The following is a 26,986-nucleotide window of genomic DNA, read 5'->3' on the forward strand; positions in this document are numbered from 1 at the left end:
TTCGCAATTGCATTCCTGGCCCATTCCCTCCTTGGCTGTGCTTGAATATTGCCTTCCCAGATCAATGTCACCCACCACCTTACCTAAAGAGGCGCCTTGCAATACCCGCCCTCATCTCCCTACTTACTCCTCAGAGCACCAATCAAAACCGTACTTTATCTGGCAGAAGTTTTATTTTGGTGGTGTGGGCTTACTTCTGTGTTATCTGTCTTTCCCCTGGACCCTATGCTCCACGAGGGCAGGCTCCTGTGCAGTCTTCAGATCCTGGCATGGAACCCACAGGGCAGTAGCTCAAACCCCAGGAAGTCACCCACTTCCCATGTGAGGCCAGCCCTGCTCTGTGTGTGGGAAGGAGCTTGCCTCAGGGAAGGAGTTTAAAGCATCCTAGTGGGTAGCATGTGTAACTTGGTACCAACTCCCCTTGCTGCCAGGGCTGCTATGACCTTTGTATCCCCATTACAGACAGGGATGGTTCCAGAACCCAACCTCCCACAGGTCCCCCAAGCCCTCCATGGGCCTCTGACTTGCTCTCACCAGTGCTCCCAGGGATCAGCACTGGGTACCCACAGAGATCCAAACTGAACGTGCTCATGTGCCCTGCACATCCGAATGCTCGTTTCCCCAGCCTCCCTGGCACAACTTGAAGGTCCACACTGTCGTCACTACAATGTCCACCCCCATCATGCTCCACCTGCTCCAAGACCTCCCTCAGCTCTCCACAATGTAGAGTCCTTGTTCTTTAGAAGAACAGATGCTAGAGCTATTCTTCAGGAGAACACAAAGCTGGTTCATAACCGTCAATAAATATAACTTACATAAGACACATAAGACGTAAGAAAAAATATACAGTGACTTGAAGTTAATATACTCAGAAAAAAAAAAAAAACAGGTCACATCATATGCAAAGCTACACTCTCTGAGCCCACTCACCCTAGCAGAGAGAAAAATGGACCAGCCCATTCCCCACACTGCAACAGTCTCCTCTTGGAAATGGTTTGCTCACGACTTACTACCTAGGCGGATGGAGAGAAGACTGGCTCTAGGACACTCCCCAAAATAAAGAGATGGCAAACAGGGTGGGGGGGTGTTTCAATATACTTTTCTATGCTTATACCAAATTATAAGATAAAAAATATTTGCCTAAAAAAACCTTCATCTAAACACTTTATTTTTCCATTTCTAGAAGCCTTCTCTCTCTGTTCTCTGATTGTACCCTTACTACAGAATGTGGGGAAAGTCTTAACATTGCCTAAAGAACATTTTTAAGAATAGAATTTTAATCACTCAAAATACCACAAAATTATTAAATCTGACCTCTTGCTTCCAGTCTTTATTTCTATATCTTAAAGAACTTTTGAGATCATGCAGTAGATGTAATCTAGCTTCTTAAAAATTAAAATCATAGCATAAATTTTATTTTTCCATTTTATTTTAAATTTACCTTAAGTATCATTGTTACCAATGAAGATTTATTAATTATGTCCTTTATTATAGAACAACTGAATTATCATTTTATCAATTATCATTTGTGATCCTATTTATGTATACCTGTAGGATGTTTATAGAGTCAGGTACCATGTGATATGTCAGCTAGTGACACACCACACATACAACAATAGTCCCTTAAGATTACATTGCCTAAATTATGAAGAATATAAGCAATAATAAGTGTGGTGAGGATGTGGGGAAAAAGCTACATTCATACATTGCTGGTGGGACTGCAAATTGGTGCAATCACCATGGAAAGCAGTACGAAGATTCATCAGAAAACTTGGAATGAAACCTCCATTTGACCAGCTATCCCACTCCTAAGTTTATACCAAAAGGACTTAAAATCAGCATATTACACTGACGCAGCCACATCAATGATTATAGCAGCTCAATTCACAATAGCTAAACTACGGAACCAAGCTAGATGCCCTTTGACAGGGGAATGGATAAAGAAAACATTGTATATATACACAATGGCACATTAATTGGCCTTAAAGAATAATGAAATTATGGTATTTGCAGCTAAATGAATGGAACTAGAGAATATCAAGCTAAGTGAAATAAGCTAATCCCCAAACACCAAAAGCCAAATGTTTTCTCTGATCCATGGTGTGATGAGGTGGGGGTGGGGATAGGGAAGAATGAAGATTACATTGCCTGTAACAATGTAAAGCAATGTCACAGCCTTAGTTGTAGGAGTACACTCTATGATGTTCACACAATGATGAGCCATTTCTTAGTACACATTCCCACTGTTAAATGACACAAGCCTATATTCTTTTTTTTTTTTTTTTTTTTGAGGTGATCAATGAGAGTATGGATGACATTCCCCAAAGTGCTGAGTATTACAGCCCAGTCAGAGGTGCCTGGGCCTGTTTTGGTGACAAACCCCTGTGTTATCATGTGCACCCGCTTCCTAGCCCATCTTTACCTGCCGCAGTGAACGACCACGGCCACCAGGTCATACATGCGGTCCAGGTTCACGGCATCGCTGGAGGTGTTAAAGAGCCGGAGTTCCAGAGGGAAGACCACCCGGTAAGACAGCTTGGTGTACCTATGGAGCTGCTCCATGTACTTGAACCGCTTCAGGTGCAGGGCCAGAATCATGGGCAGTTTTTTTACCCTCATCCTAAGAAAGAGAAAATCAGTTGCACCCAATAACTGTTTAGGGAATGAGAACACGCTGTGGCCTCACAAACATGAGTAGGAAGGATTCTAGCACATTTCAAACTGGCCCAATAACCAAACAGCTCACAGGAAGAAAAGGATTCCGGCTTATAGACTGACTAATGCTGATCCTTGGCTAACTGGAGCAACATCACAACGTGTGTCTCTGTTTGGTCAAAGTAGATGCTTCTGAATTTGTGTACTAATAAAAACACACGTGCAACTGCTCTGTCACTGTCCTCTGCCTCCCAGAGTAGAATATATTTGGACAATCCATCCCTGAGATATGGACAGGAGGGCTGAGAGCTTTTGAGAAAAGGAAGTTGGTAAGAGGACAAGGTGGGAGGATACAGATCAAACTTCAGAGAAGCTGCAGAAGATGCTCGGGCACACACTCCTGGTGTCAGACACGAGGGGGGCTGGGCTTATACCTACCCCTTTCTCCCGTCATCTGGCAAATCAGACCCCTTTTGTGGTTCTCGGTTCCCTCACCTATAATGCAGGCGTTGCCTCAGGGGTACATTTCCCAAACTGGGCTCCAGAGAACACTGGAGTTTCCTATGGCTATGTTTGGACAGGGATGCTTCCTACTTCAAAGTCCTCCATGTGCATTAGCACACTGAAGTTTTGAGAGATCCTGCAGTAAAGGAACTGTTCTGGTTTGTTTGAAGCAGCATGTCCCACACTCACATAAACACAGAAAGCCTTTTCTCATGGGATGATCATTAGCGTTCCTCAATGATCACAGCAGTAATAGCTTAACAGACAGCATTGCTGGAAGGGAGGAGCTTGGTTACCTCCCAGGTCCCCCGTGTCGTGAGTGTGCTGAGTCAGTGTCAGTGCTGCTCAGCGTTGCACATTTTCAGTGCATATTGTTTGAAAAAAAGAAATTGAGTCTAACTGAGGAATCAGTTAAAATTTGTTTATAATAAGAAGCAAAATAAAAACATTAGTCAAAGAATTATGGGGAACCCGCTCTTTTATAGGAACATGTGACATTTTAATGCATCAAACCTCCAGGGCTCCTGAGCATGGTGGCACATGCATGTAATCCCAGGAACTCAGGAGGCAGAGGCAATATTGCCTTAGTGAAGTCCTACGCAACTTAATGAGGCCCAGTCTCAAGATTTAAAAATTAAGTAAAAAGGGTTAGGGATGTAGCTCAGTGGTAGAGTCCCTGGGTTCAATTACTAGTAAAACAAATAAAGAGGGGCTGGGGTTGTGGCTCAGAGGAAGAGTGCTTGCCTAGCTGGTGTGAGGCACTGGGTTCGATCCTCAGCACCACACAAAAATAAAATAAAGGTCAACCTACAGCTAAAAAAATAAATAAGTATTAAAAAACAAATTTAAAAAACCCTGCAGGGCTGAACAGCAATCTTCTTCATGCCATCTGCCTGAGAAGACCAAGAAGATGGGAAACAGAGACAAGCTCCCTGTCCACTAACAGAGATCTGCCTACTACCTCCACTGCTGCCCGAGACACTGATGGGCCTTTTGTAAGTTCTGTTGAAATGAGGAAAGATGTTCATATCTGGGGTGGAGGGCTAAGGAGGCTGGTAGAAAAAATTATTTCAGTCTTCATCCAGACCCTCAAGGGTTTTAAACAGAAGTATTGAGCATGTGTGAGCTACCTTGGAAACTCCAAACCAGCAGGAAGAAATAATAATAATAATAATAATAATAAAATTTAACTTGCAGTAAGGCTTCATGGGATGACTAAAACACTGAGCATCTTGGCTTCTGGGGGCAGATAAGGATGAACAAACGGTTATCACAGAGTGTCCAGAAACTGTAACTGTCAGGTGCTAGCAAAAAGATGGGGAGCTCTGGATTCTATATCAATTAAGAACACAATAACTTTCTTACCGCCTAGCTCTGTAACTGATGTGTCCTTGACTCCCTCAAAACTTCTTATTAGATGATGGGTTTTTGTTTTAAAAATCCCTGTAAATAAGAAGTCCCAATGTCTAAATAATACTAACAACAATGATATTGGGTGTCTACTACATTATGTACTGTGCTAAATACATTTATCTTTAATCCTAAAAGGACATGGATTATATTTGATCCCCACTTGTGTACCCAGCATAATATCTGGCACACCATGGCGCTCAGTACTGGTTGAATGAGTGACTGAATAAGTGAGCAAACAATCAGACAGACAGCTCTCCAAACCAGCACTCCTGTCCACGTTTCCCTGGTGAGAAAGGAACTGAACAGCTCTGTGAAGCGGAGATCCACAGCCAGAGCTGTGTGCCCACCTATGCCACCCGTGTCTCAAAGCCACTTTGGAACCAAATCCTTTACGTACCTTTTCTGGGCCTCCTGTTTGCTGCAACATGTTTCACAATAATATTTTTGTTCGCTGCACAGCGTTTCTGTGTTGCTGAAGTCTCTGCAGAGAAAAATATTTTCATGTTTTAAAAAGTCCAAACGGGCTGGGTATGCAGCTCAGTGGTAGAGTGCTGGCCTAGCATGTGCAAGGCCTGGGTTCCATGCCCCGGCACCGGGGGAAAAAAAAAGTCCAATGTACTTGGCATTCTACGGTTTACACCCGCTATTACCTGCAGAGTGACTTTCAAGTGGAAGTAGGGAAAACAGTAATCAGAGAAGATCCCTCGAAACAGCAGGGCCATTATGCCATTAGAGCATGTCTACTGGGTTGTGTTAACCAGTTCACCACTTCACCAAGAGACTTTAAAATACAACTTTATTTAATGGAACACATATATAAACTAGGCTTGCCAACAGTTTCAGGGGGAAAAAAAACCCAAACAAACAAACAAAAAACCATCAGGACTTAACAGAGAATACCTGTAAGCTGGAAACTGAAAATTGTAACAGAAAACTACTGTAGTAAAAGCCCTCCTTAATACTCATCAGGTCTGAAAAAGGCAATCACATAAAATAGAAGGTACAGTTAATAAAGACTCGAAGAGGGTCAACATTTTCAAAGACCACAAGAGTAAAGACAGTGGAATTTAAACCACATATAGCTGGGGGCAGTAGCTCACGCCTATAATCCCAGTGGCTGGGGAGGCTGAGGCAGGAAGATCACCAGTCTCAGCAATTTAACAAGGCTCTGAGCAACTCAGTGAGACCCGGTCTCAAAATAAAATACAAGGGCTGGGGATATGGCTCAAGCGGTAGCGCACTCGCCTGGCATGCATGCGGCCCCGGTTCGATCCTCAGCACCACATACAAACAAAGATGTTGTGTCTGCTGAAAACTAAAAAAATAAATATTAAAATTCTCTCTCTCTCTCTCTTTAAAAAATAAAAAAATAAAAAACAAAAAAGGATGTGGCTCAGCTGTTAAGCACCCCTGAGTTCAAGTGTTGGTACAAAAAATAAATAAATAAAATAACCACATATAACTTCCCTTACTTTGAACTAAGAAAACCCCCAGTTACCAGGATGTGACTGCCTTCTACCCACCCCGTCCCCCACGGCTCCCCCACCCCCAAGAGGAGAAAAACTTCAGCCTGCCTACTTTTGAGAACAAAAGGCATTGTATCTGTTCTCTGTGTATTCATCTTATCACAAGGTTTTACTCTGCTACTTAAGGTTTTCATTTTATAAATGTCACGGCCTTTCTTTTCTGGTCAAGATTCTACTTAACATTTTTGTGGTCTGTTTCAAAAGACTGAAAAAGAACATTGAGAATATAATAATACTCTATGGTTTTGAAAATACTTGTGACATTTCCTTACTCAGAGTGTCCTACTACCAGAATGATCAGATTTTATTAAATAGAAAATGGCATTTAAATGGGTGTTAATGGCTCTACACAGAAAAAAAATCAAAGAAAACACAAATTGCTCATTCCTTATATCCCCAAACAGTCCTCTGGACTAGGTCCTGGGGATTCACAGAGAATACCTGCCCTCATATAACTCACAGACTAACAGAGCCATGTGCAAATGAGCCACTGATCATATGAAATGCTTGGTGTGGCCAAGACATAAAGCAATGGACATGGGCCGGGCATGGTGGCACATGCATGTGATTCCAGTGACGTGGGAGGTTGAGGTAGGGGTATCTCAAGTTCAAGGTCAGCCTCAGTAACTTAACGAGGCCCTAAGCAACCGAGTGAGACCCTTTCTCAAAATAAAAAAATAAAAATGGCTGGGGATGTGGCTCAGTGGTAAAGTGCCCCTGTGTTCAATTCCTAATACCACCCCCCATAAAAAAAATCACAACAAGCTATACACACAGTTCCTCTGCCCACAGCACTGAGGAGTAAGTCAAACTCCCTGCCATAGCTATGGGCTGTGGTCATGAGGGCCCATTACTCCTCTGACCTCTTTGCCTCAGCTGCTGGAGCCTCGGGCTATATATACTCTTCTAGCCCTGCTACTTCCTCAGCACCCAGAGCTCTTCTCCGAGGCCTGCATGGTTGATGAGCTGGCTAGCCAGAGCTCAGCCTAACTATGCTCTTTGGAGAGGACCTCCCTAACCACCCAGCCCCTTCCATGTGGCTGTCTGGTTTTCTTCAGCACCTGTTTGCCCATCTGAAACCTTCCTTCTGTTCATCTGGTCACTTCCTCTCCTGTAAGCAGGCAGTGGCTTTGTCTCACTCACTGCCATATGCCCAGCCTGACCCATAATGGCACTTGACAACAGTTAGTGGCCAGATGAATGAACAACCAAAGACAGAAAGGGAAATAGTTCAGAAAAAAAGAGAGATGGACTTGATCTGGAGAAATTCAGGCTGTTTCCTCAATGGGCAAAATCCAAGTTAGGGTCTCATAGAGGGAATATGTGCCAGGGGACAACAGCAAAGGAACGCCACCGTGCAGAGGCAGGGACACAAGGCACAGAGGTAAGGTGAGAACATGGGGTGGGGGTGTGGCAGGAATGGCCTCTGCAGTGAGTAGCACAGTCCCCAGGATGCTACCACGAGGCTGGCATGGACCCTGTGGCTCTGCAGCCCACCAACAGCTCTCATCAAGGAAAAGCCATCAGCATATAATGCTTTGGAAAAATGCCACTTTGGGCAGCACAGTAGAGAAGGACAGAGGGGGTCGCAAGCCAAGGAAACCATTTAGAAGGCAATTATACTCAACTTTCAGATTTCAAGTGCTTAGTGCATAAACAGACTCAAAATTAGCTGAATGAAGAACTTTAATTGAGTCAGCGCTGTGAAATTGTGTTTTAGTTGCACGGGATTGGCTGGAGTGGGATGGCGGAACTGCACAGCAGGAGGTGAGGACAGGCCTCAGTGAAGATTCATGTCCATGGAACACCTCCCACAGACAAGCCTCCATATAAGCACAGCCAAGGAAAGCACAGCAAAGATAAGGAATTAAACACTTTCTATCCTCATGTCTCCAAAAATGTTCTCTGTAGGCCCAGATAAGTAGAGGTTAGTACAGGAAAAGCATCCCTAATCCCCATATCCTTAACACTTCTGGGCCCAAGCATTTCTGATAAGGGATGCTCAACCTGTACTGATTTAAAGACCCAGTTTACAAGCGATCACCATCATGCCCAGTTCCAGCTGGCTGGAAGCCCACTGCCACAAAAGACATGGTGACGCTCTCTCCTGGTATTTGAGTTAAGAAATGGAAAATGAGGGTCGGCCATGAAAAGGGGCTGACCAGCAGTAAACTAAGGCAGAACAGGTCTATTGGTATAGGCTGATGGTTGCCAGAAGCAAAGTGAGCAACAGAGAAGGAAGGTACTTTCAAGGAGAGACTCAAAGGGGAGGGAGATGGCAGAGCTCTTTGATACATTACAGGAGTACAGGGAGGGGAGTGGGGCACAAAGCCTTTGCATTTCTTTCAAAAGAGTTATAGTAGCAAACATTATTTAAAGATACACTCTAGGAAAAAAATCTAAGAAGAAATGCCCACCTTAATAAAAGAAACTATAAGACCTTATGGAAACACATACACAAGAATGGATTAAATGGACAAAGACCACGTTCCCACACAGAAAGGCAATTATATATCGTACAGACAGCTACCCTGTCCAAGTTTTAATGTCTATATTTAATACATTTTCAATTAAAATCTAAACTAATTCAACATAATAGTTCAAAAACTGATTTGTATAAAAGAAATTCTCCATCAACGCTTTCTGATAATTTTCATGTCAGAATCCACGTGGAAATGGACACAGTTTGAGAAGAACACTGGGTAAACTGATGCAGCTGCTCCCACCATGGGGCTCTGTTGGTGCCCACCTCTGCGCATTCACCCAGGAGTTGAGGGGACCAACATGCCCCGGTTACCCTGTTCCCTGCCACTAGGAAGCTTTCCTCTAAATTTTAGATCATGTGGGGATTGTTTACAACTCTCATTACTCCATGTCCACCCTCCCTGCCTCTTTCCATGCACACCCCCAAATACACAAGAATTTCTCCAGTTAAAACCTAGGCATTGCTGTTCAAACTCCCCCACAGTTTCAGTGTGCTGCCAGGGCTCAGAACGGCGGTCCCCAGGTGGCCCAAATGTTAGCAGGCATCTGAAGCCCCTGGGTAATCTTGTCAAGATGCAGATTCTGATTGAGTCTTAGTGGGGACCTGAGATTCTGCATTTCTAATGAGATGCCAGGTGATATCCAAGGTGCCAGTACTTAGTAGCAAGGAGCTAGAGCAGAGGTGCTGACTTGGTAGTATCAGAATCATCAGAATATTTTTAAAGACAGGCCCAGACTCTCTGAAGTTCTTGAACATGATCTTGGCCTCTAGTTTTACTAATTTCCCAGCTGATTCTGATACACACTAACCACTGAGAAGTATTAATTCAAGTATTATAGCAATTTTAAAGGAAGAAATCCATAAATAGGGCTTATATGTCAGATACTATGAAATACTATGTATCAATAATAACCAAAATGGACACAGGTCAGAGAAACAGAAGGGAGAAACCAATAGATAAGCAATAGGAATGCATGTGTACATGAACTTAGTATGTGAAAGAAGTTTCTCAAAATAAGTAGAAAAGAAATTTCTTTTAATGAATATTAATTTTTCAAATAGAAAGGGCTTTGGGACAATTAAAAGGCTGCTTTCCTCTAACACATGGCCCATGTCCTGACGCTGGGGATTTTAAGGGGAACACAAGAGGAAGTGGAAGGTGATTTGGGGGCACTGAACATTTTGAAGAGAAAAGTGAATTTCTGTGAAGGAGCCACAGGGAAAGGAGAAGGCACTCAAGGGGAAGACAAAAGCTACCAAAAAGGCATGGCAAGGACAATTAAGATGAACTGCACATATTTTAAGTTTTTGCCTGAGGACATCCCTGAAGTTTTCAAAAAAAAAAAAAAAACTCTTTCAGTATCTTCCTATCATGTCTAAAACACAGAACTGGGATTTGAAACATCAGAATTCTAGCTCTGCCATAGTATGGATTTAAAGTTTCTTTAGATCTGTATCCTGAATTTCACCACTGTTTACGCTATTTCTCTGGGACTAAAGTTCAGTGAAAATACACTGTAATCTTCACCTACACCCCTTCTGGGAGGAGGTGGCAGGAATCTTTCATTTGGTTCCCATACTTTTACTTATTTATTTTTTTGGCACTGGAGATTGAACCCAGGAACACTTCATGACTAAACTACATCCCCAACCCTTTTCTTTTTCTGTTTTTTTTTTCCACCCCTTTGAGACAGGGTCCAAGTTGCTGAGGCTGGCCTTGGACTTGAGATTCTCATGCCTCAGTCTCCCAAGTTGCTGGGATTACAGATGTGTACCACCACACCCAGCAAATCCCACAATTTTAGTTTGATTTATTAAAAAAATAATTAAAATAACTTGAAAGACCAAAATAACACATCATAAGAGATGTGTGGAGATAATGTTCAAGAAAATTCATAGGCTAATTTTAAAAACAAATGAAAAAAAAAAGAATAAAAGCCAAATAAAATCATTAAAGAGGCCAAGAAAGACCAACATCATTCCTTCTCGTTAGTCTCCGAGATAGAAAAAGTTACTGGGCCAGCTCGAATTGCTCATTCGCTAGTGGGAATTCTTTCTGGTGGGACAGGCTGAAAGCTGCCACAGAACTCAATGGTGAATGGCAACAGCAGAGAGCTTCTCTTAAGATGACCACATGTGGGTAGATAAGGTGAGAAGGTCAGGGTTAAGTGTGCTGTCAGGAATATTGGCCTGGAGGGCCCATTCAGATGTGGATCTAATGATGTTTAAAGGCATTCGGTGGCTATTACACACTCACCCATCCCAGCTTTAACCCTTCCAAATGCCTCTACCCTGCCTTCTCCATTGGTTCTGCATGCAGGACCAATACATACTTTTTTCCAGGAAAAGAAAGAAAGCATGGAAACAAGTCTGGACTAATTTCTTTATAACACAGCTTCCCAAAGGTCGAAATTAGGACTAGCCACCTAGTTCGTTACCTGGCTGATCTCAGAGTTACAGCCACCGCTTCCTTCCCTTAGGATTTCCCAAAAGGGAAGGAAAAAAGTCAACTTGCCCAACCCCAAACTTCCTCCAAGAAGAGGAATGGGCAGATAATGCCTTTCCTCCATCGCCTCATCTGCTAACATCCATTCAACCTTAACATTTCTCACAGACCGTGATCACGAAACCTTGGGGATATCAAAAGTGCCTTTTCTCCCACAGGAATGCTGGGAATATGTGACATGTACAGAACCAGGCAGAAGAAAAAGAGGTTGTCCTAGCCCATAACACACCACGCAAAAGAGACAACAAATTCCTCCTTCTCACCTGACAAGAGCTAAACACCAAACTGACAGGGAACTGCCCACTGCAGGTGAGGAGCCTCTGAGCCCTGGGTAACAGGAAGGGATCAGACCCCGCTCCCATCCTCACAGCTCTTCTCAGCTGGGGGTGGCAACTCTGCTCTGAAAGCTGGTTTTCTACCAGGCAACCAGCACAGGAAGTCCCTTGAATCTATTCTAAAGATTCCAGGGAACCTAAGTATCTGAAAGAACAGTCCTGTCACCTGAGCGTTACTGACACAGATGACAGTGCCCTGTGACGACACTATAAAAAGCTGTGGCACTCTGTGTGGGAGACCCACCCTGGCCACTCAGTCTACACTGGCACTGTCATCGCAGCCACTGCCTGGGCGGACTGTTTCACCTGTGTGTGCCCACTGGAATGTAAGTGCCGAAGGAGCAGGGGGCTAAGGTGGTAGTCCCTCCTCTGCCCCCATGTCCACAACAGGGCCGGGGAAAACTGCAAGAACACACGTCCTCTTGTGCAAGGGCTGTGGGGAGTGAGAATCTTGTCTACATAACGACTCTGAGCACATTTCAATAGACGAGTCAACACACGTATGGACAGTACTCCTGGACAGGCATGCCCACACTCTGGGCTCCTTACCTTCTCTCAGGGCTAATGAGGAGGAAGTACTCTCCATGAATGAGCTCCACAGAATACTAAAAAGATGGAGGAGAAGGCAATTCCCTCACTGGTTCTCAAAGTGCATAATTTTTTTTAAATAATAGAAGAGATTATCTCAGAAAAAGAAAGAGCAATGATAGGCATCTGTAATATTTATTAACTTATTTACATAAGTGAGTGTAAGACAAAGAAAGAGACTGCAGAAAGCCAAAAGTGTTCCTCTGTGTTTTAAAGATCACAGTTTTATTTTTTCAATTTAATGACTGATGACTTCTACCCGATCCTCTCACTGCTTGTAAGACTCTTCTCAGAACACATATATTTAATTTGAATCTCTATTTGGAAAGAAGAAATAGAAAATAATAGGATTATACTGGTTTAAAAGTATGGAAGATTATGTCCTAAAAATACAGGGTCATATTTCTCCATTTTTTTCTAGCCTCAAAACACAGGCAGAAGTCATAAGGTTACCTCAGACAGTGGGTAATGGAAGTGTTCTGCTCCACATCAACAGAAAGGTCAAGAAAATCTTCATCTTTGCTACTAACCTAAAGAAAGAAAAAAGAAAAAATACATTAGGCACAAAATACATTGTAGACACTGTAGCTTACAACTCTGAACATGCACAGATAATCCAACACCATCCCTGCAGTAAGAGTCCGCCCGTGGCTACACACATGCACTGGAAGCAGTTACCTCCAAAACCACCCAATCTAGAGAAAACTTGATTCTCAGGTCAACCTCATCTCTATCACAAGTTCGCTTTTTTTGTTTTGTTTTCTTTTGTTTTTTATATTTTATTTTTTAGTTTTCGGCGGACACAACATCTTTCTTTGTATATGGTGCTGAGGATCGAACCCGGGCCGCACGCATGCCAGGCGAGCGCGCTACCGCTTGAGCAACATCCCCAGCCCCTCTATCGCAATTTTGATTCAAAATCTTCAATAATTAAACCTCAATGAGATTTCTTCCTCTCCCAACGTCTGCCCCATTGTTTCAACATAGGAAGTATCAGACAAACATCCGAACAGCCTGCCCGGCAGAATGACGCAAGTGGAAAAAGGACAAAACCTGGAAAATTTACTTCGCAGAGGATCATCCCTTCTTTAAGTTGTTTCACCTTTTGCCAGTCTCTTGAACTCACGCCCTGCCTCCCGTGCCTCACTGTTCAGGTCGTGGAGAGCCACAGTAACCACACACACACACACACACACACACACACACACACACACACACACACATCGAGCTGTCCTCATTGTCTACAGAGCCCTGTGTTGTCTATGTGAGGCTCAGCCCTGGAGCTGGCCTGGATCCCTGGCTCACGCAGAGCGCCATGCTGAGCCCTGCACGGGCCGGACCAGCTCACAGGCCCCAGCTGCTTCTCGGCCCTGCACGGGTCACCCCACACCAGCTCTGGATCTCGTTCTTATTGAAGCTTTAGTGCTTATGTTCCATTCATTTGCCAACAACCACGGGGTTTTACTGTCCTGTTCTTGGAGTGGGAGGGACAAGTGGGCTCAGCAAAACAACCTTCAAGTGCTCAGTCAACTGGCATCAGAATGGAAATCACACTTCCTCAAAGGCAACTCCACTATTACCACAAATTCTGGAATTTATCTAAGGAAATACTGACATTTGGAGGCACACCCTTTGGTACTTTTGTAAATATGCACAAAAATGGACATTGAGACAGACTGCCCAGATCCATATCTGACCCCTGCCTCTTGTAAAGTGTATATGATTCGGGGCCAGTTATTTAGCCTCTCTGCCTCAGCTTCCTCATCTGTAAAGTGGGGACATAAGGTCACTGTAAGGTCACCTCATAAGGTCACTGTAAGGATGAAATCAGATAATACATGTAAAGTACTCTAAAAAGTAAGCATTTAAGCCAGGCTTGGTAGGGCATATCTGCAATTCCAGCAACCTGAGAGCCTGAGGCAGGAGGAGTGCAAATCCAAGCCCATTTTAGGCAACTTAGTGAGAACCGGTCTTAAAATAAAAAATAAAAAGGGCTGGGGATGTAGTTCACTGGTAGAGTGCACTGGGTTCAATCCCCAGTACCAGGGGCAAGGGTTGGGATGAGGAGGTAAGTGCCCAATAAATGGAGGAGGGTAAAAAATTTTACATCACCTAAAATGGTCAAAAGGCTGAAAATGATTTACATGATGGTTACAACATTGAATGAAAAAGTAAGCTATACAATTACATGTTAGTTCCAATTTTTATATTAAAGAGATGTGTGGGCTGGGGTTGTGGCTCAGTGGTAGATTGCTTGCCTAACACGCATGAGGCACTGGGTTTGATCCCCACAACCACATTTAAAAAAAAAAAAAAAAACACAAAAAAAAAACTAAAAACAAAATAAAGGTATTGTGTCCATCCACAACTAAAAATAAATTTTTTAAAAAGGACCTGTGTGCAGTCTCTCGGCACCTGTGTATGTTTATACACACACATCTATTCCCTTATGGCTCTCTATCATCCTTTAACTTTCTTAGGCATTTATTCCTGCAGTTGCAGAATTCATGGCCCCAAATCTCCACCACTGCCCATGTTGACTTCATTGCCACATGACTACAGATCTCTCATGGAGAGGCGATTATGTGGCCCCATTCTTGATGCTGAGTGTGGCCATGTGACTTGCTGTGGTCAGTGGGGGTTTTACAAGACATGTTATAAAGCAGAGGCTGAAATGAGCGCGTGTGAAACTGCTCTCTTGCACTTACACCATGGCCACAAGATGGACAGAGAAGTCTTGGCTAGCCTGCTGTTCTCAAGGAGATGGAGAACCATGAAGAAGAGAGTCAGCTAAGGCACCCGGGACAAGCCCAACCTAGAGTAAGACCCTGGGGAACTGCAGAGTCATGATGAGCCCAATGACCCTCACACACACAAGTTCAGCCAAGTCCAGCCTAGAGCAGGGGGCCCTTAGCCAACCCACAGCTATATGAGTTATAATAATAAATAGAGTTTCATTTAAGCTTCAGAGTTTTGGGGGTGGTTTATAATAAAGCAATAGAGAACTGACTTGATCACTTTACATTATATGGATTTTTTTGTTTGATTACTATCTGTCTCTCCCTTACTTAAACGAAAAGTTCAAAAGACTGGCTTTAGTAATAACAAAGATCTTAGCCCACCAAGACTCTTCCAGATAGGACACACTCAGATAACCATAAACTCAAGGCAGGCACCTGAAAGTGTTGGAGAATGAGCTTAAACAGCAGATGGGGACACATGCTCCAAGGAAGAAGGATGGCCCGAGTTTGTGGTTTCACACCTGGGACCTGGGGTTTGTGGGGAGAAATGTCTTTCTGATCTGGGATCCAGAAGCCTAAATCTGAGAAATAACATCCACTGAAAAGAAGGGAAAGAGTCTGAGATGGTATCACCAACTTTGCCCACATCTGGTTGACCACTGAGCTACCCATCTGCGGCTCAACATGGAGTACAAAGCAGCTAGGCTGGGGGACAGTCTGATCCAAGATTTGAGCCATCCAATAAGTAGACTTTGTTGTCCACTTGTTGAGTCAAGATAATTTCCGGACTTAATACTAAAGGCACTTAATACTCATTGAAGAAAAATAATAGAATCCAGAGTCTCTGTAATTTAAAAGTCTGAATGTTCTAAACAAGATCCAAACTTACAATATGCAAAGAACCAAGAAAACGGAAGAAATTCTTAACAGAAAATCAAGTGAGACCAATCCTAGAATGACCCAGATGTTGAAATTAGTAGATTGGGATTGTAAAGAAGCTATTATAACTACCTTTGGTAAAGTAAAAGAAAATACATGCATGATGAATCAAAAACTATGACATCCTGGAAGAAAAACAGAAACAATAAAAAAAAGAATCAAATGGAAATTCCAGAACTGGAAAACACAATGGATCAACTTAAGAGCAAATTAGAAATGACAGAGGAAAGAGCAAGTGAACTAAAAGACAGATCAACCGAAATTATCTACTAAAAGAGAGAAAAAAAATTGCAGTAAAAATTAGCAAATACTCGGGGCCTTTTTTATAATATTATACATACAAACAGAATCCTAGAAGAGAAGAAGAGAATAATACAGGAAAACCATTTGAAAAAATAATGGCTATACATTTCCCAAATTTGATGAAATACATATATTACTAGATTCAACATACTCAAGAAAAATACAAAAATATATACAAGATACATACAAAGAAGGCCACCAGGAAATATCAGAGGCACATTGTTGAAATCCAAAGATAAAAAGCAAATCTTAACCATCAAGAAAAAAAGGGCGGCCTGGGGTTGCGGCTCGAGTGGTAACGCGCTTGCCTGGCATGTGTGGGGCGCTGGGTTGGATCCTCAGCACCACATACAAATAAAATAAGATGTTGTGTCCACCAAAAACTGAAAAACAAATATTAAAAAAAAATAAAGAAAAAAAGGGCAACTTCACAGAAGAGAGTGATTCAATTAGAAGCTGACCTCTCAGAACCATGGCGGCCAGAAGAGTTTGAAAGATATCTTTAATACCATCTTCTATATCCCACTAACAAATTCTTCAAGAATGAAGGCACAAAGAAATCGTTATTGACAATTTCTGCACTATAAGAAAAATTAAAGGAAGTTCTTCAGCCAAAGAAATTCAGATCCTCAAAAGGAAACAAAGAGGCAAGGGGAAGCGGTGCATACCTATGATCCCAGCAAATCCAGAGGCTAAGGCAGGAGGATTCCAAGTTCAAGGCCAGCTTCAGCAAATTAGCAAGGATCTAAGAAGCTTAGAGATCCTGAATCAAAATAAAAAATAGAAAGGGGTGGGGAGGGACATGGCTCAGTGGTTAAGCGCCCTGGGTTCAATTCCCAGCAATAGGCGGTAGGGGATGGAGAGGAGTGATAAAGAGCATCAAAATGGTAAACACATGTGTAAACACAAAAGATATGAATTTTCTGGTTTTGTTTGTTTGGGGGGGGGGCACTGGGGGCGTTTTTCCTCTTATTCCACTTTTTTAATAAAAATTTTTAAAGAAAAAATTATTGTCCTGTGGAGTTCATACCATACACAAATATAATACGTATAACTATATAACATAAAGAACAAGGGAAGGTGAAGGCAGAGAGAATATGACCTACACTACACATTTACAAACCTTCTATACTTTATGTGGAATAGAAGCATTATGAACTGCAGACTGTGAAAAATGTGGAATGTAATCTCTAACACAACCACTAAACTTACACATGTGCACACCCACCAGTAATACTGAGAACAAAGGAAAAGAGAAAAATTAATAAGGAACTGTAAAATATATGTATATGTATGTGTACACACACACACACACACACACACACACACACATATTCTAATAATCCAGAAATAAAAAGAGAAAAAAAAATCCAAGACAACACACAGAAAACAAATAATAAAATGGTAGCCCCACACCTAAATATGTCAATAATTATAGCAAATATTAATGAACTAAAAATTCCAAATAAAAGAAATAAACTGATAAATTGATTTAACAAAAAAAGCTAGACCCATTATATGCTGTCTACAAGAGCTAAACTTTAAATATAAAAATACAGATTGAAAATAAATGGTTGGGAAAAAAAATACTATGCAAATAATTAGAATAAGTATGGAGAGGGGTTATATTATTATCAAGTAAAATAGATTTTAAGACAAAATTATTATGAGAATAAAACATTTCCTAATGACAAAAGGGTCAATTTATTATCAAAATATACCAATCAAATATGAAGGCTCCTCACAACAGAGCCTAAAAAATACATGAAGCTCAACTGTATTCAACAATAAAAAGGAAAGAACCACTGAAACATGGTCCTCCAAAAAGTTATGTAGACAAAGACGTCAAGGTCCAAAAGACTGATTCCATTCACATGAAACATCCAGAATAGGCGAATCTCTAAGACAGAAAGGAGATTCATAGTGGGCTGGTACAGGGAATGGGATTAACAGCCAGGTACAAGAGATCTGTCTTATTGGTGGAAATGTTCAGACACTAAGTGAAGCTGACAGATGCACAATACAGCAAATTACTAAAAGATCACTGAGGAGATGAATCTCACGGTATGTAAATTGTCCCGCAACAAAGTCATTTTTAAAAAGTTTAAAAATTCATGAAGCAAGAATTGACAGAATTAGGAGAAATAAGACAATCCCACACAGTTAGATATTTTAACAGTCCTTTCTTAGCAGCTGATAGAAAAGCTGGGGTGGGGGGGGTGTAGTCAAAGACATCAAAGATCTGAATAACTTTATCAACTACCACATCTGACTGACAAAGAATATTACACCCAACAACTACACAATGCACATTTTATTCAACTCAGGGATTCTCAACAGAGGAAATTTTACAGTGGTTCATGCCTGTAATCCTAGCAACTGGAGAGGCTAAGGCAGGAGCATCTCAAGTTCATGGCCAGTCTTACCAAATTAGTGAGACCCTCAGCAACTCAGCAAAAACTTGTCTTAAAATAAAAAATAAAAAGGACTGGGGTTGTAACTCAGTGGTAAAGTGCCCCAGGGTCCAACCCCCCTTAATGAAAATGGGGGCAGGGACGGTGCCAAGGGGAACTGATTTGCCTTCAGGGAAGGCTGAGCAATGCCTGGAGACGTTTTCCATTGTCACATCTTGGCAGATGCCACTGGCATCTACTGGGTAGAAAATAGAGATGCTGCTAAACATCCTATAATGTTCAAGGCAACCCCCCAAGAACAAAGAATTATCTGAGCCAAAATGTCAATAGTTTTGAGGTTGGAAGACCCCATTTTCAAGTGCATATGGTACGCCTACCAGGAAAGACCATGTGTACAACACAAAATATATCTCAGTAAATTTAAAATGACTCAAATGATACTAAATATATTCATTCTCTAACCACAACAAAATTAGAAATCAACACCATCAGGACATCTAGGAAAATCCACAATGTTTAGACATTAAAAAGCATACTTCTAATTAATGCATGGGTAAATGAAAAAAAAACACAAGAGAAATTAGAAAATACTTGAATTGATGGACAAAGAAAATGTAATATCAAAATCTATGGTATTCAGTTAAAACAGTAAAGGGAAATTTACAGTTTTATATAGGTATATTAATAAATGAAAGAACAAGAACCATCTTTTCTATTTCAACTGCTATATCTAGTACCTAAATAACCCAGTCTTTGGTAAATGCCCAATAAATATTCACTAAGTGAAAAAGTAACTGAACAAACAGAAAGACGTCTAAATATGAGCAGTGGCACCTGAGTGGTAGTAATATGAATGATTTTTATATATTCTTATTTGTTTTTTCAACAAACCACAAGTTATTCTATTTTTTATTAGTAATTTATGTGTTTGTTTATTTATTTATTTACTTTTACCTAAATGGACCTTTCTGGGAGAAAACCAAAGGATTACAGCCAACTGGAATCATACAGAAGCTGGATAACTAGCATTACTTTGTAACGAAAAAAAAAAAATCACAAAAATAAATTGTCCTACTAGATGCCATTTTTTTTTCTCTAATAATGATTTCAGGAAGAGGAAGAAAAGGTAAAAATCTTAATACCTAACAGAAGAAAGTTACTGTACCTTTTTCACTTCCAAATGCAAAGTACTTCTAGGTTTAGAATGTGAGAAAGTAATGCTCAGGTCAATCTACCCAGCAGGAACAGCCTTCCTCTTTGGACTTTTCCCTTTCCCTGCCCCAGAGTGTCAATCAGAAGCAATGAGTGATCAAGCAAAAATTGGGGGTGGGGATCCTGGGGTGTCCTTCTCTCTCCTAAGAAAGCTGCCAAAAAAAAAAAAAAAAAAAAAAAAACATATTCTTCCTACACACAGAGATTTGGTCTAAGGCAAAATACAGCTTGTCCCCAAGGAAACATATATCACTAGGAGACCCAATACTCTCAGTAAGAACAAGCTATATCTTATTCTCCTTTCTCCCCTCATTCTGGGCATGGAGTCCTCCCTACAACCCAAACACTCCAGTTTAAAAGGAACAGAAGAGACCCTACTTGCTCTTTATTTTAAGGTAATTAAATTATATATCAGTTAATAGAACAAGTGAATGTACAGACCATACATACAAATCATGAGTTTTGCTCAATTCTTGAATAATTGAAGTTATATTCAAATGTGCTTCTAAATCTCCATATTCCTTTCCTGAGTTAGTAGAAAAAGTGACAAGTTTCTGCACTGCTCAACTATGACCTGACAGTGTACTAGCTGGAGGTAGTACCAAAGGGTTGGCTGAGAAAAGAGGCCACTTCCACCCATCTGAAACCCCAATTCTGGGACTCTCCACTAGGCGAGAGATGCACCTCCATGCATGAACCTGCCCATGCTTGCATCTGTGAAGGCCTCAGATCCTCTACAGGATCAATTTGAACCTCTGCAAACAAAGCAATAAGGAGCTGCAAATTGGTACTTGGAACAGCAGTTCCTTAAACAACATTTTGGCTTCAGAAACAAATGTAAATGGGTCTTAAAGCCATGGAAAAGCACTGAAAATCCACAGATATGCAGAGAAAAAAACTCAGCTGAAATAAAAGAGGAAAAATTAAAATTAACAACAAAATAAAATTCCAACTAGCCTAATAAATCTTTGGAAGCAAACAAAGGATAGACCAAGAGAGCTCTTAGCTAGAGTGGAAAATCCCCAAGCCCCAATTCTTAAGTGCTTTTATCAAGGTTATCTGGAAAAGTCAGCAATGAATTGCCCCTTAAAATAGTTTGGAGAAATCTATTGCAGAAAGAAACAGTTTGTCTCCATAAATCCCACAGCTGACATTTGCACTATAATCATGAGCAATGCTTACAAAGGGTGAGACCCTAGGGGCAAAATCATTGCTTTCTGAAAACCTGAAGACTGGCACAAGGGTTTTCCACAATTGGAGGAACAAGAGGCTGAGGCGGGACAAAAGGCACAGAGTCCCCAGGGGCTAATTTGCTGCTCAGGATCTAGGGCAATTTAATCCCACTGAGAGATTTCACAAGAGTGGGTCCTGGCGATTCTGACTAAAGCTCTGTCTGCAGCTGCCTGCCATAGGCAAGGACTGTCCTCAAAGGGACCTCCCTCAAAGAGGGCTCTAGGTCTCTCATCTCTGAAGGAAAACTTTCACAGTGGCTTTTCCTCAACACTAAGTCCTCTGCATTTTACAACAGGAAGAGCCTGCAGGCAATGTGCTTTCTTAGAAAGCAGAAGGCTTTGGAACAACTAGAGCTTTCTAAAAACGGAATGCATCCTTGGGAGATTGAGTTCCAGCCTCTGGATGGGGTCCATCGAATGCTGGTGACCAACTGGCTAGGACATCATAGAAGGGACTGGGACACTGGCAGAAGAAGGATTAGATGACTCTAGGATCCCATCCAGTTGAAAGATCTAAGAAAATGGAGGGAATTATACAAGTAACTTCAGGGAGGGAAAAAATCATCCTCATATTTCAAGGTGGAAAAAATATACAATTTTTAAAGATCGTCCCATTCTCCAGAAAAACACAGCCACCCACCCTCATCTACTTTCACAAACCAACTACAAATAGTGTGGTTCCCATTATAAAAAATATTATGGTATGATTCAAAGTTTTTGGAGGAATCCTCTGGCAAAAGGCTTCCTGTCCATGGTAACCCTTCAGGAAATAACAAGCCAGGTAATTGCTTTGCAGTACCAGCATTTGAGGATACAATATTTGTGTTTGTTGGGATTGGCTCACTTATTCATAGACAAAAAAGAAACTGAACCAATCATCAGAGTCTTCTTGAAAATCTAGATGGAATATTGCCAAGATGGATTTAACTGCAGTTTTAACTTCAAAGACAACCAAAAAGGATTCAACCAGTATGGTGCAGATTTCCTGGTTACAAATGTAGACGTGATACCCATTGTTCTCATATCTATATCATATGGTCACAGAGTAGACTGTACGGTCACAGAGTAGACTGTACTTCTCCTTCGTGGCATTTTGCGATTGTAATTACATAACCAATTATTCATTTTGTCATTAATATGTCTTCATAATGGAACTTCCAGAAAGACAAGGCTCTCATTGTATCTTCAGCATCTCCTACCTTTACATAGCAGATATGGAAAAAAAATGTTTTTTGTTGTTTTGTTTTGTTTTTTTACTTAATTAAAAACAGTTATAGATTAGCAACAGTGAGGACATCTGAGAATATTAGGAGAAACACAAATGTTGGAAAATGAGAGTGCTCACACGTTGGGTGTATAAACTGGTATAACTGCTTTAAGAATCTGATACTCTCAAATGATATAAATGATAAGCATATGATACAAACAAGTAAGTCTACTTCCATGTGTACATTCTAAAGAAACTGAGTTTATGTGCACCAGGGTTTATAATATTACAATGTTTATAGAAGCATTGTTCATAAGTGACCAAAACTGGAGAGAACCAAATATCCATCAACACTAAAGTGGATTAGTAAACTGTGGTATATGCATTCAACAGAATATTGTATGCAATGATAATGAATGAATTACAATGTGCTTTCTAAGAAAGCACATTGCCTGCATCATTCAAAACACAAATGAATCTCATGAGGGATACTAAGCAAAAGAAACCAACAGACAAAAGACTACAGAGGCTGGGAGGGGTTGGGGAGGGGAAACTGGGGGTGTAGCTCAATGGTAGAGCAATTGCATAGCAGGCATGAGCCCTGGGTTCAATCACTAAAACCACAAAAAAAAAAAAAAAAAAAAGGGAGAGAGGCAACATGGCCATTCATAAAAACATCAAAACAGGCCATTCTATATGTTTAAAGGATGTAAGTTAGATAATGAGTTCTAGCAAACATCTGACAGATAGATCAAACTGTATACAAACTTTTCCAAAGAAAAGAAAACTTATTTTATAAGGATGTTGACTCCAAAAATAGACAGTGCACTATGAGAAAGGAAAAATTCAAATCAATTTCACTAATAAAAACTCCATTGCAAAAATCCTAAAAAAGAAAAAAAAATAGATCTCAAAACTAACAATGTATATAAAAAGATAAAAATTAAGTTTGGTTTATCAAAAAAATATAAGGCAGGGCCAACACCAGAAAATTTATTATAGAAACTTACCACCACATTAGAAACAATTTGGCATTACCTAGTTAAACTGGAAGGCAAATGGGCTCTATAACTCAGCAATTCCATGCCCCACAGGACTACTCTAGAAACACTTGCCCATGTGCACCAGAAGACACTTGTATAAGATCTGTAGCAGCTCTGTCAATAAGTCAAAGACTAGACACAACATAAAAGAATGGAAAAATAAACTGTGGTATATTCCAGAACAGTACACTGCACAATGATGAAAATGAACAAACCATTCTGCACACAAAAAATGGCTGGATCTTTCAATGATGAAAGCAATTGTAGAAGAATATGACGGCATCTATATAAAAGTCATAAACACGCACAATTAAATTTCTAGCAATAAACATGCACGTGTGGGTAAAATCATGAAGAAAAACAAGTACTAATAACAAAATTGGAAATAGTGACTTAAGAGAATAAGTATTTAAGAGAATAATTAAATTGCAATGAAACACTTGGACAGCTTCAGGGTTATTGATAATGTTCCATTTCTTATTCCAGGTGTCAGGTATGCGGATAGTTCTTTATTCTTTAAAATGCTGCTACAACCTTCTCATACAAGTCTTCTTATGCACATGGTTAAAAGACTTGCTGGGTAATCCTTTTGGGAATGGATTTCTGGGTAAATGTGGTAGAAAACCCTCATGATGGGATTGGTGCCATTTTATTTTACATGTTAAATAACACCACAAGGATGTGTCTATAGTATGGAATATTCTACAGGACAAAAAACCTGATTTCGTCAACAAATTAACTATAAGGAGGGAAAAAAGAGGAAAGTAAAGGCAAGCTGTAGATTAGAATGCATATTGACCAAATGCAATGTATGGACCATGTTTGAATTGTGATTTGAATTAACCAACCGATAAAAAAAAATAACATCATCAAAGAAACTTGAATGCTGAATGGATAATGATGGAAAGGGATTTTTTTTAGGTATGGTAACAGTTTTGCACTTTTTTTTTTTTAAAGAGAGAATTTTTTAATATTTATTTTTCAGTTTTTCGGTGGACACAACACAACATCTTTATTTTATTTGGTGCTGAGGATGGAACCCAGCGCCCCGTGCATGCCAGGCAAGCGCGTTACCACTTGAGCCACATCCCCATCCCCATCCCCAAGTACTGCACATTTTTAAAAATAAAAACACTTTTTTCCTTTTACAGATACATGCAAATAATAAAGAAATTACAAATGAAAGATTATTTTCACTTTGGTTAAAAATAAACCAGTTTAATGAGGGAGGAGGCGTGTGGAAGGAGAGAAGATCAACATGGGCCAAAGTGTTAGCAATCACTGATTCTGAATATGTGGGGTTTATTAAGCTATTCCACTTTCATATTCATTTGAATTTTACCAGAATAGAAGGTATAAAGGGACAGAGGAAGGGAGAGAAAATGAAAAAAGGGGATGGGAGGATCTCAAGATAAATAATTATGTGCAGAAAATGTTTGGGCAGGATATATTTTTAAATGTGCAAGTGGGGCTAATATGTCAGAATTTTTAGAAAATTCTTATAAATTTATCATCTCTGCATGAGAAGATTACTAGCAATTTTTAGTCTCCATTTGCTTAGCTATGGTTTCTAATTGTTTCCACAATGAAATCAGAACATTGATTCAAACACCATTAAAAAGAACATTAGAAAGACTGCCAAAAACAAAAGGCTTCTCTACTTACACAGATGTAAGTTGATGTTTAAATCCACATTTCCTAACCGTTTTTGGGAGGTCACAACTTGCAAAGGACTACATGTTTGTGTCCTCTCTAGATGGATATTGAAATCCTAACCCCTAAAGGGATGGTATCTGGAAATGGGGTCTTTGGGTCATAAGGGTGTGATGGGATTGGTGTCATTATAAAAAAGAGACACGAGAACTGGCTTCCTCTCTCTCTACTATGTGGGGGCATGGCAAGAAGGCAGCCATCTCCAAGCCAGGAAGAGAGCCCTCAGTAGAACCAGACCACGCCAGCGCCCTGATCTCAGATTTCCAGACCCCAGAACTGTGAGAAACTAATTTTCTTTGCTTAAGTCATCCATTATAGCATTGTGTCACAGCAGCCTGACCAGACTAAGGGGCCATTAGCAGATCTATTGAAAAGCACCTGTCTCCCGTCCCACAAAATGCACAATCATAGACATTTTTTTTTAGATACTATCAAGAAACTCTGAGACCCTTAATGAAACCATAGACTTTCTATGTTGTGAGTAGTTGCAACAAATAGCTGACATTTATTGCATGGATATTACGGGCCAACATGGTTCTAAGTGCTTTATTAGGACTGATTCATTTAATTCTCCCAGCAACTTATGAAACAGGCGCTCGCTCACGCTCTCTCTCTCTCTCTCTCACTCACTCTCTCTCTCTCTCTCACTCTCACACACACTCACACACATAATCACCAATTTAGAGATAAGGAGACAGAAAAGAGGAATAATTTGCACTACCTTGTGCCAGAGCCAGTATACAAACCCAGGCAGCCTGAATCCAGAGTTGGACTCTTAAATATCAATACATGAGGCCACTCACAAAGCTTAAATATAATAAGCAAATACGCCATTCTGTATCATGCTCTGGAGAACATGTTTTCAAATTCAATCAGCATTAAGTACCTCTCATGTGCCAAACCCTTCCAAACACATAAGCTCACCCAAACCTCGAAACAGCTCTGTGAGTGACTCGCCTTATCCACTCAGCTCTCTGTGGTAGAAATTTTCTATTTTGGAAAAATAGGAGTCAATCTTTTGACTTCAAGTCCACTGAACCACAGCTAACTCACTTTAAGTTGGGGCAACGATCTGTTCCAAATCACAGGTGACCGAAATCTTTTTAAGATAAATGGTTATGATCCAATTCAGTCGTGTAATTTTTAGACCCTAAAAGTGTCCATGGCGCGAAGCAATCCAGCATTTCAAAAGATCTGCCTCATCACTGCATTAGCCAGCTGAGACATCTTGGATGGATTCATGCTTCTCAAAGTCTGCACTTCAGTTTCATATTCATGAATAAGCTCCTCCAAATATGCTGAAGGGAACTGCTAGTTCTATAGCAGTATGCTGCACTCATGCACAGCACTGCCCACCTAAATGTGCATAAGCAGGTTTCATGAGAGCGCCCCAATACTTACAGTTTCACAGTTTAAGCATCGGGTTTCATTGGTGAGCGTTCCCTGAAAAATCTCATGGACCCAGGTGAGTTCTGGTTTATTATTCTCTGCAGGTTCATTCATGTTGCCATTTTTTAATTTCCCATTTTGTTTTTCCTGTTTCTTTTCTTCCTGCAGGATGTCCGCAATAGTGTTTAGCAAATAATTTAAAAATTCGTGAGCATCCTGCTGCATGTAGTTATCAAAGAGATCTGGAAAAGAGAAGGTCATTATTTCCATCTCTGGTTCTTAAAAGGCAAACAGAGATGCATAGTTTCACATGCCACACTTCCATTTTTATATTGAAAGGGTGGACAGTATGGAATACAAATAGATTCATCTCTATCACGTGGCTTCAATGGGTAAGTTTCTAAAGTTTTGTTCATTTCCATTTTCTGCCGCCATCAAGAACCAATTTCCTCTGTCTCCCTATAGACATGTATGTAAAAAGTGAGCAGAATTTTTATATGTTCTAGAGAAAAACATAAATTGCCTGACAATATATCTGATAAAATACCAATTATCAACATGATGTGATCGCAATGACCAATTATTCACTGGGTAATTTCTTCAGGGTCCTGGAGCCTTTTCCCAAAAAGCATATTAAACCCTGGACCAGCCAGGAAGTAGCTTAAATACACAAGGGAGATGAGGAATATGTGTGAGCACATTATCTGATACTATTCCAAAACCAAATTACAAATGACTCCAGAAGCCTCCTGCTGCCCCCTGTTATCAGGACCATTCACTG

The 26,986-nt window shown here is 40.7% G+C and overlaps 1 protein-coding gene across 3 annotated transcripts in view; it reads right to left on the bottom strand.

The window, feature by feature from the left end:
- Usp46 (ubiquitin specific peptidase 46) overlaps positions 1 to 26,986 on the bottom strand; it is a 112,957-nt gene that overhangs the window by 55,455 nt on the left and 30,516 nt on the right. For all 3 annotated transcript variants that reach the window (XR_013092159.1, XM_076864591.2, XM_076864590.1), the window contains exons 4-7: positions 26,218 to 26,447; positions 12,466 to 12,542; positions 4,970 to 5,053; positions 2,423 to 2,620 (exon numbers count right to left, since the gene is read on the bottom strand). Coding sequence is in view for 2 of the 3 variants with exons in the window: in XM_076864591.2 (XP_076720706.2) it covers positions 2,423 to 2,620; positions 4,970 to 5,053; positions 12,466 to 12,542; positions 26,218 to 26,447 (589 nt within the window). In the remaining variant the exon portion in view is untranslated. The remainder of the gene's footprint in view (positions 1 to 2,422; positions 2,621 to 4,969; positions 5,054 to 12,465; positions 12,543 to 26,217; positions 26,448 to 26,986) is intronic.

The sequence above is a fragment of the Callospermophilus lateralis genome, chromosome 8 (genome assembly GCF_048772815.1).
Source record: "Callospermophilus lateralis isolate mCalLat2 chromosome 8, mCalLat2.hap1, whole genome shotgun sequence".
NCBI lineage: Eukaryota > Metazoa > Chordata > Mammalia > Rodentia > Sciuridae > Callospermophilus > Callospermophilus lateralis.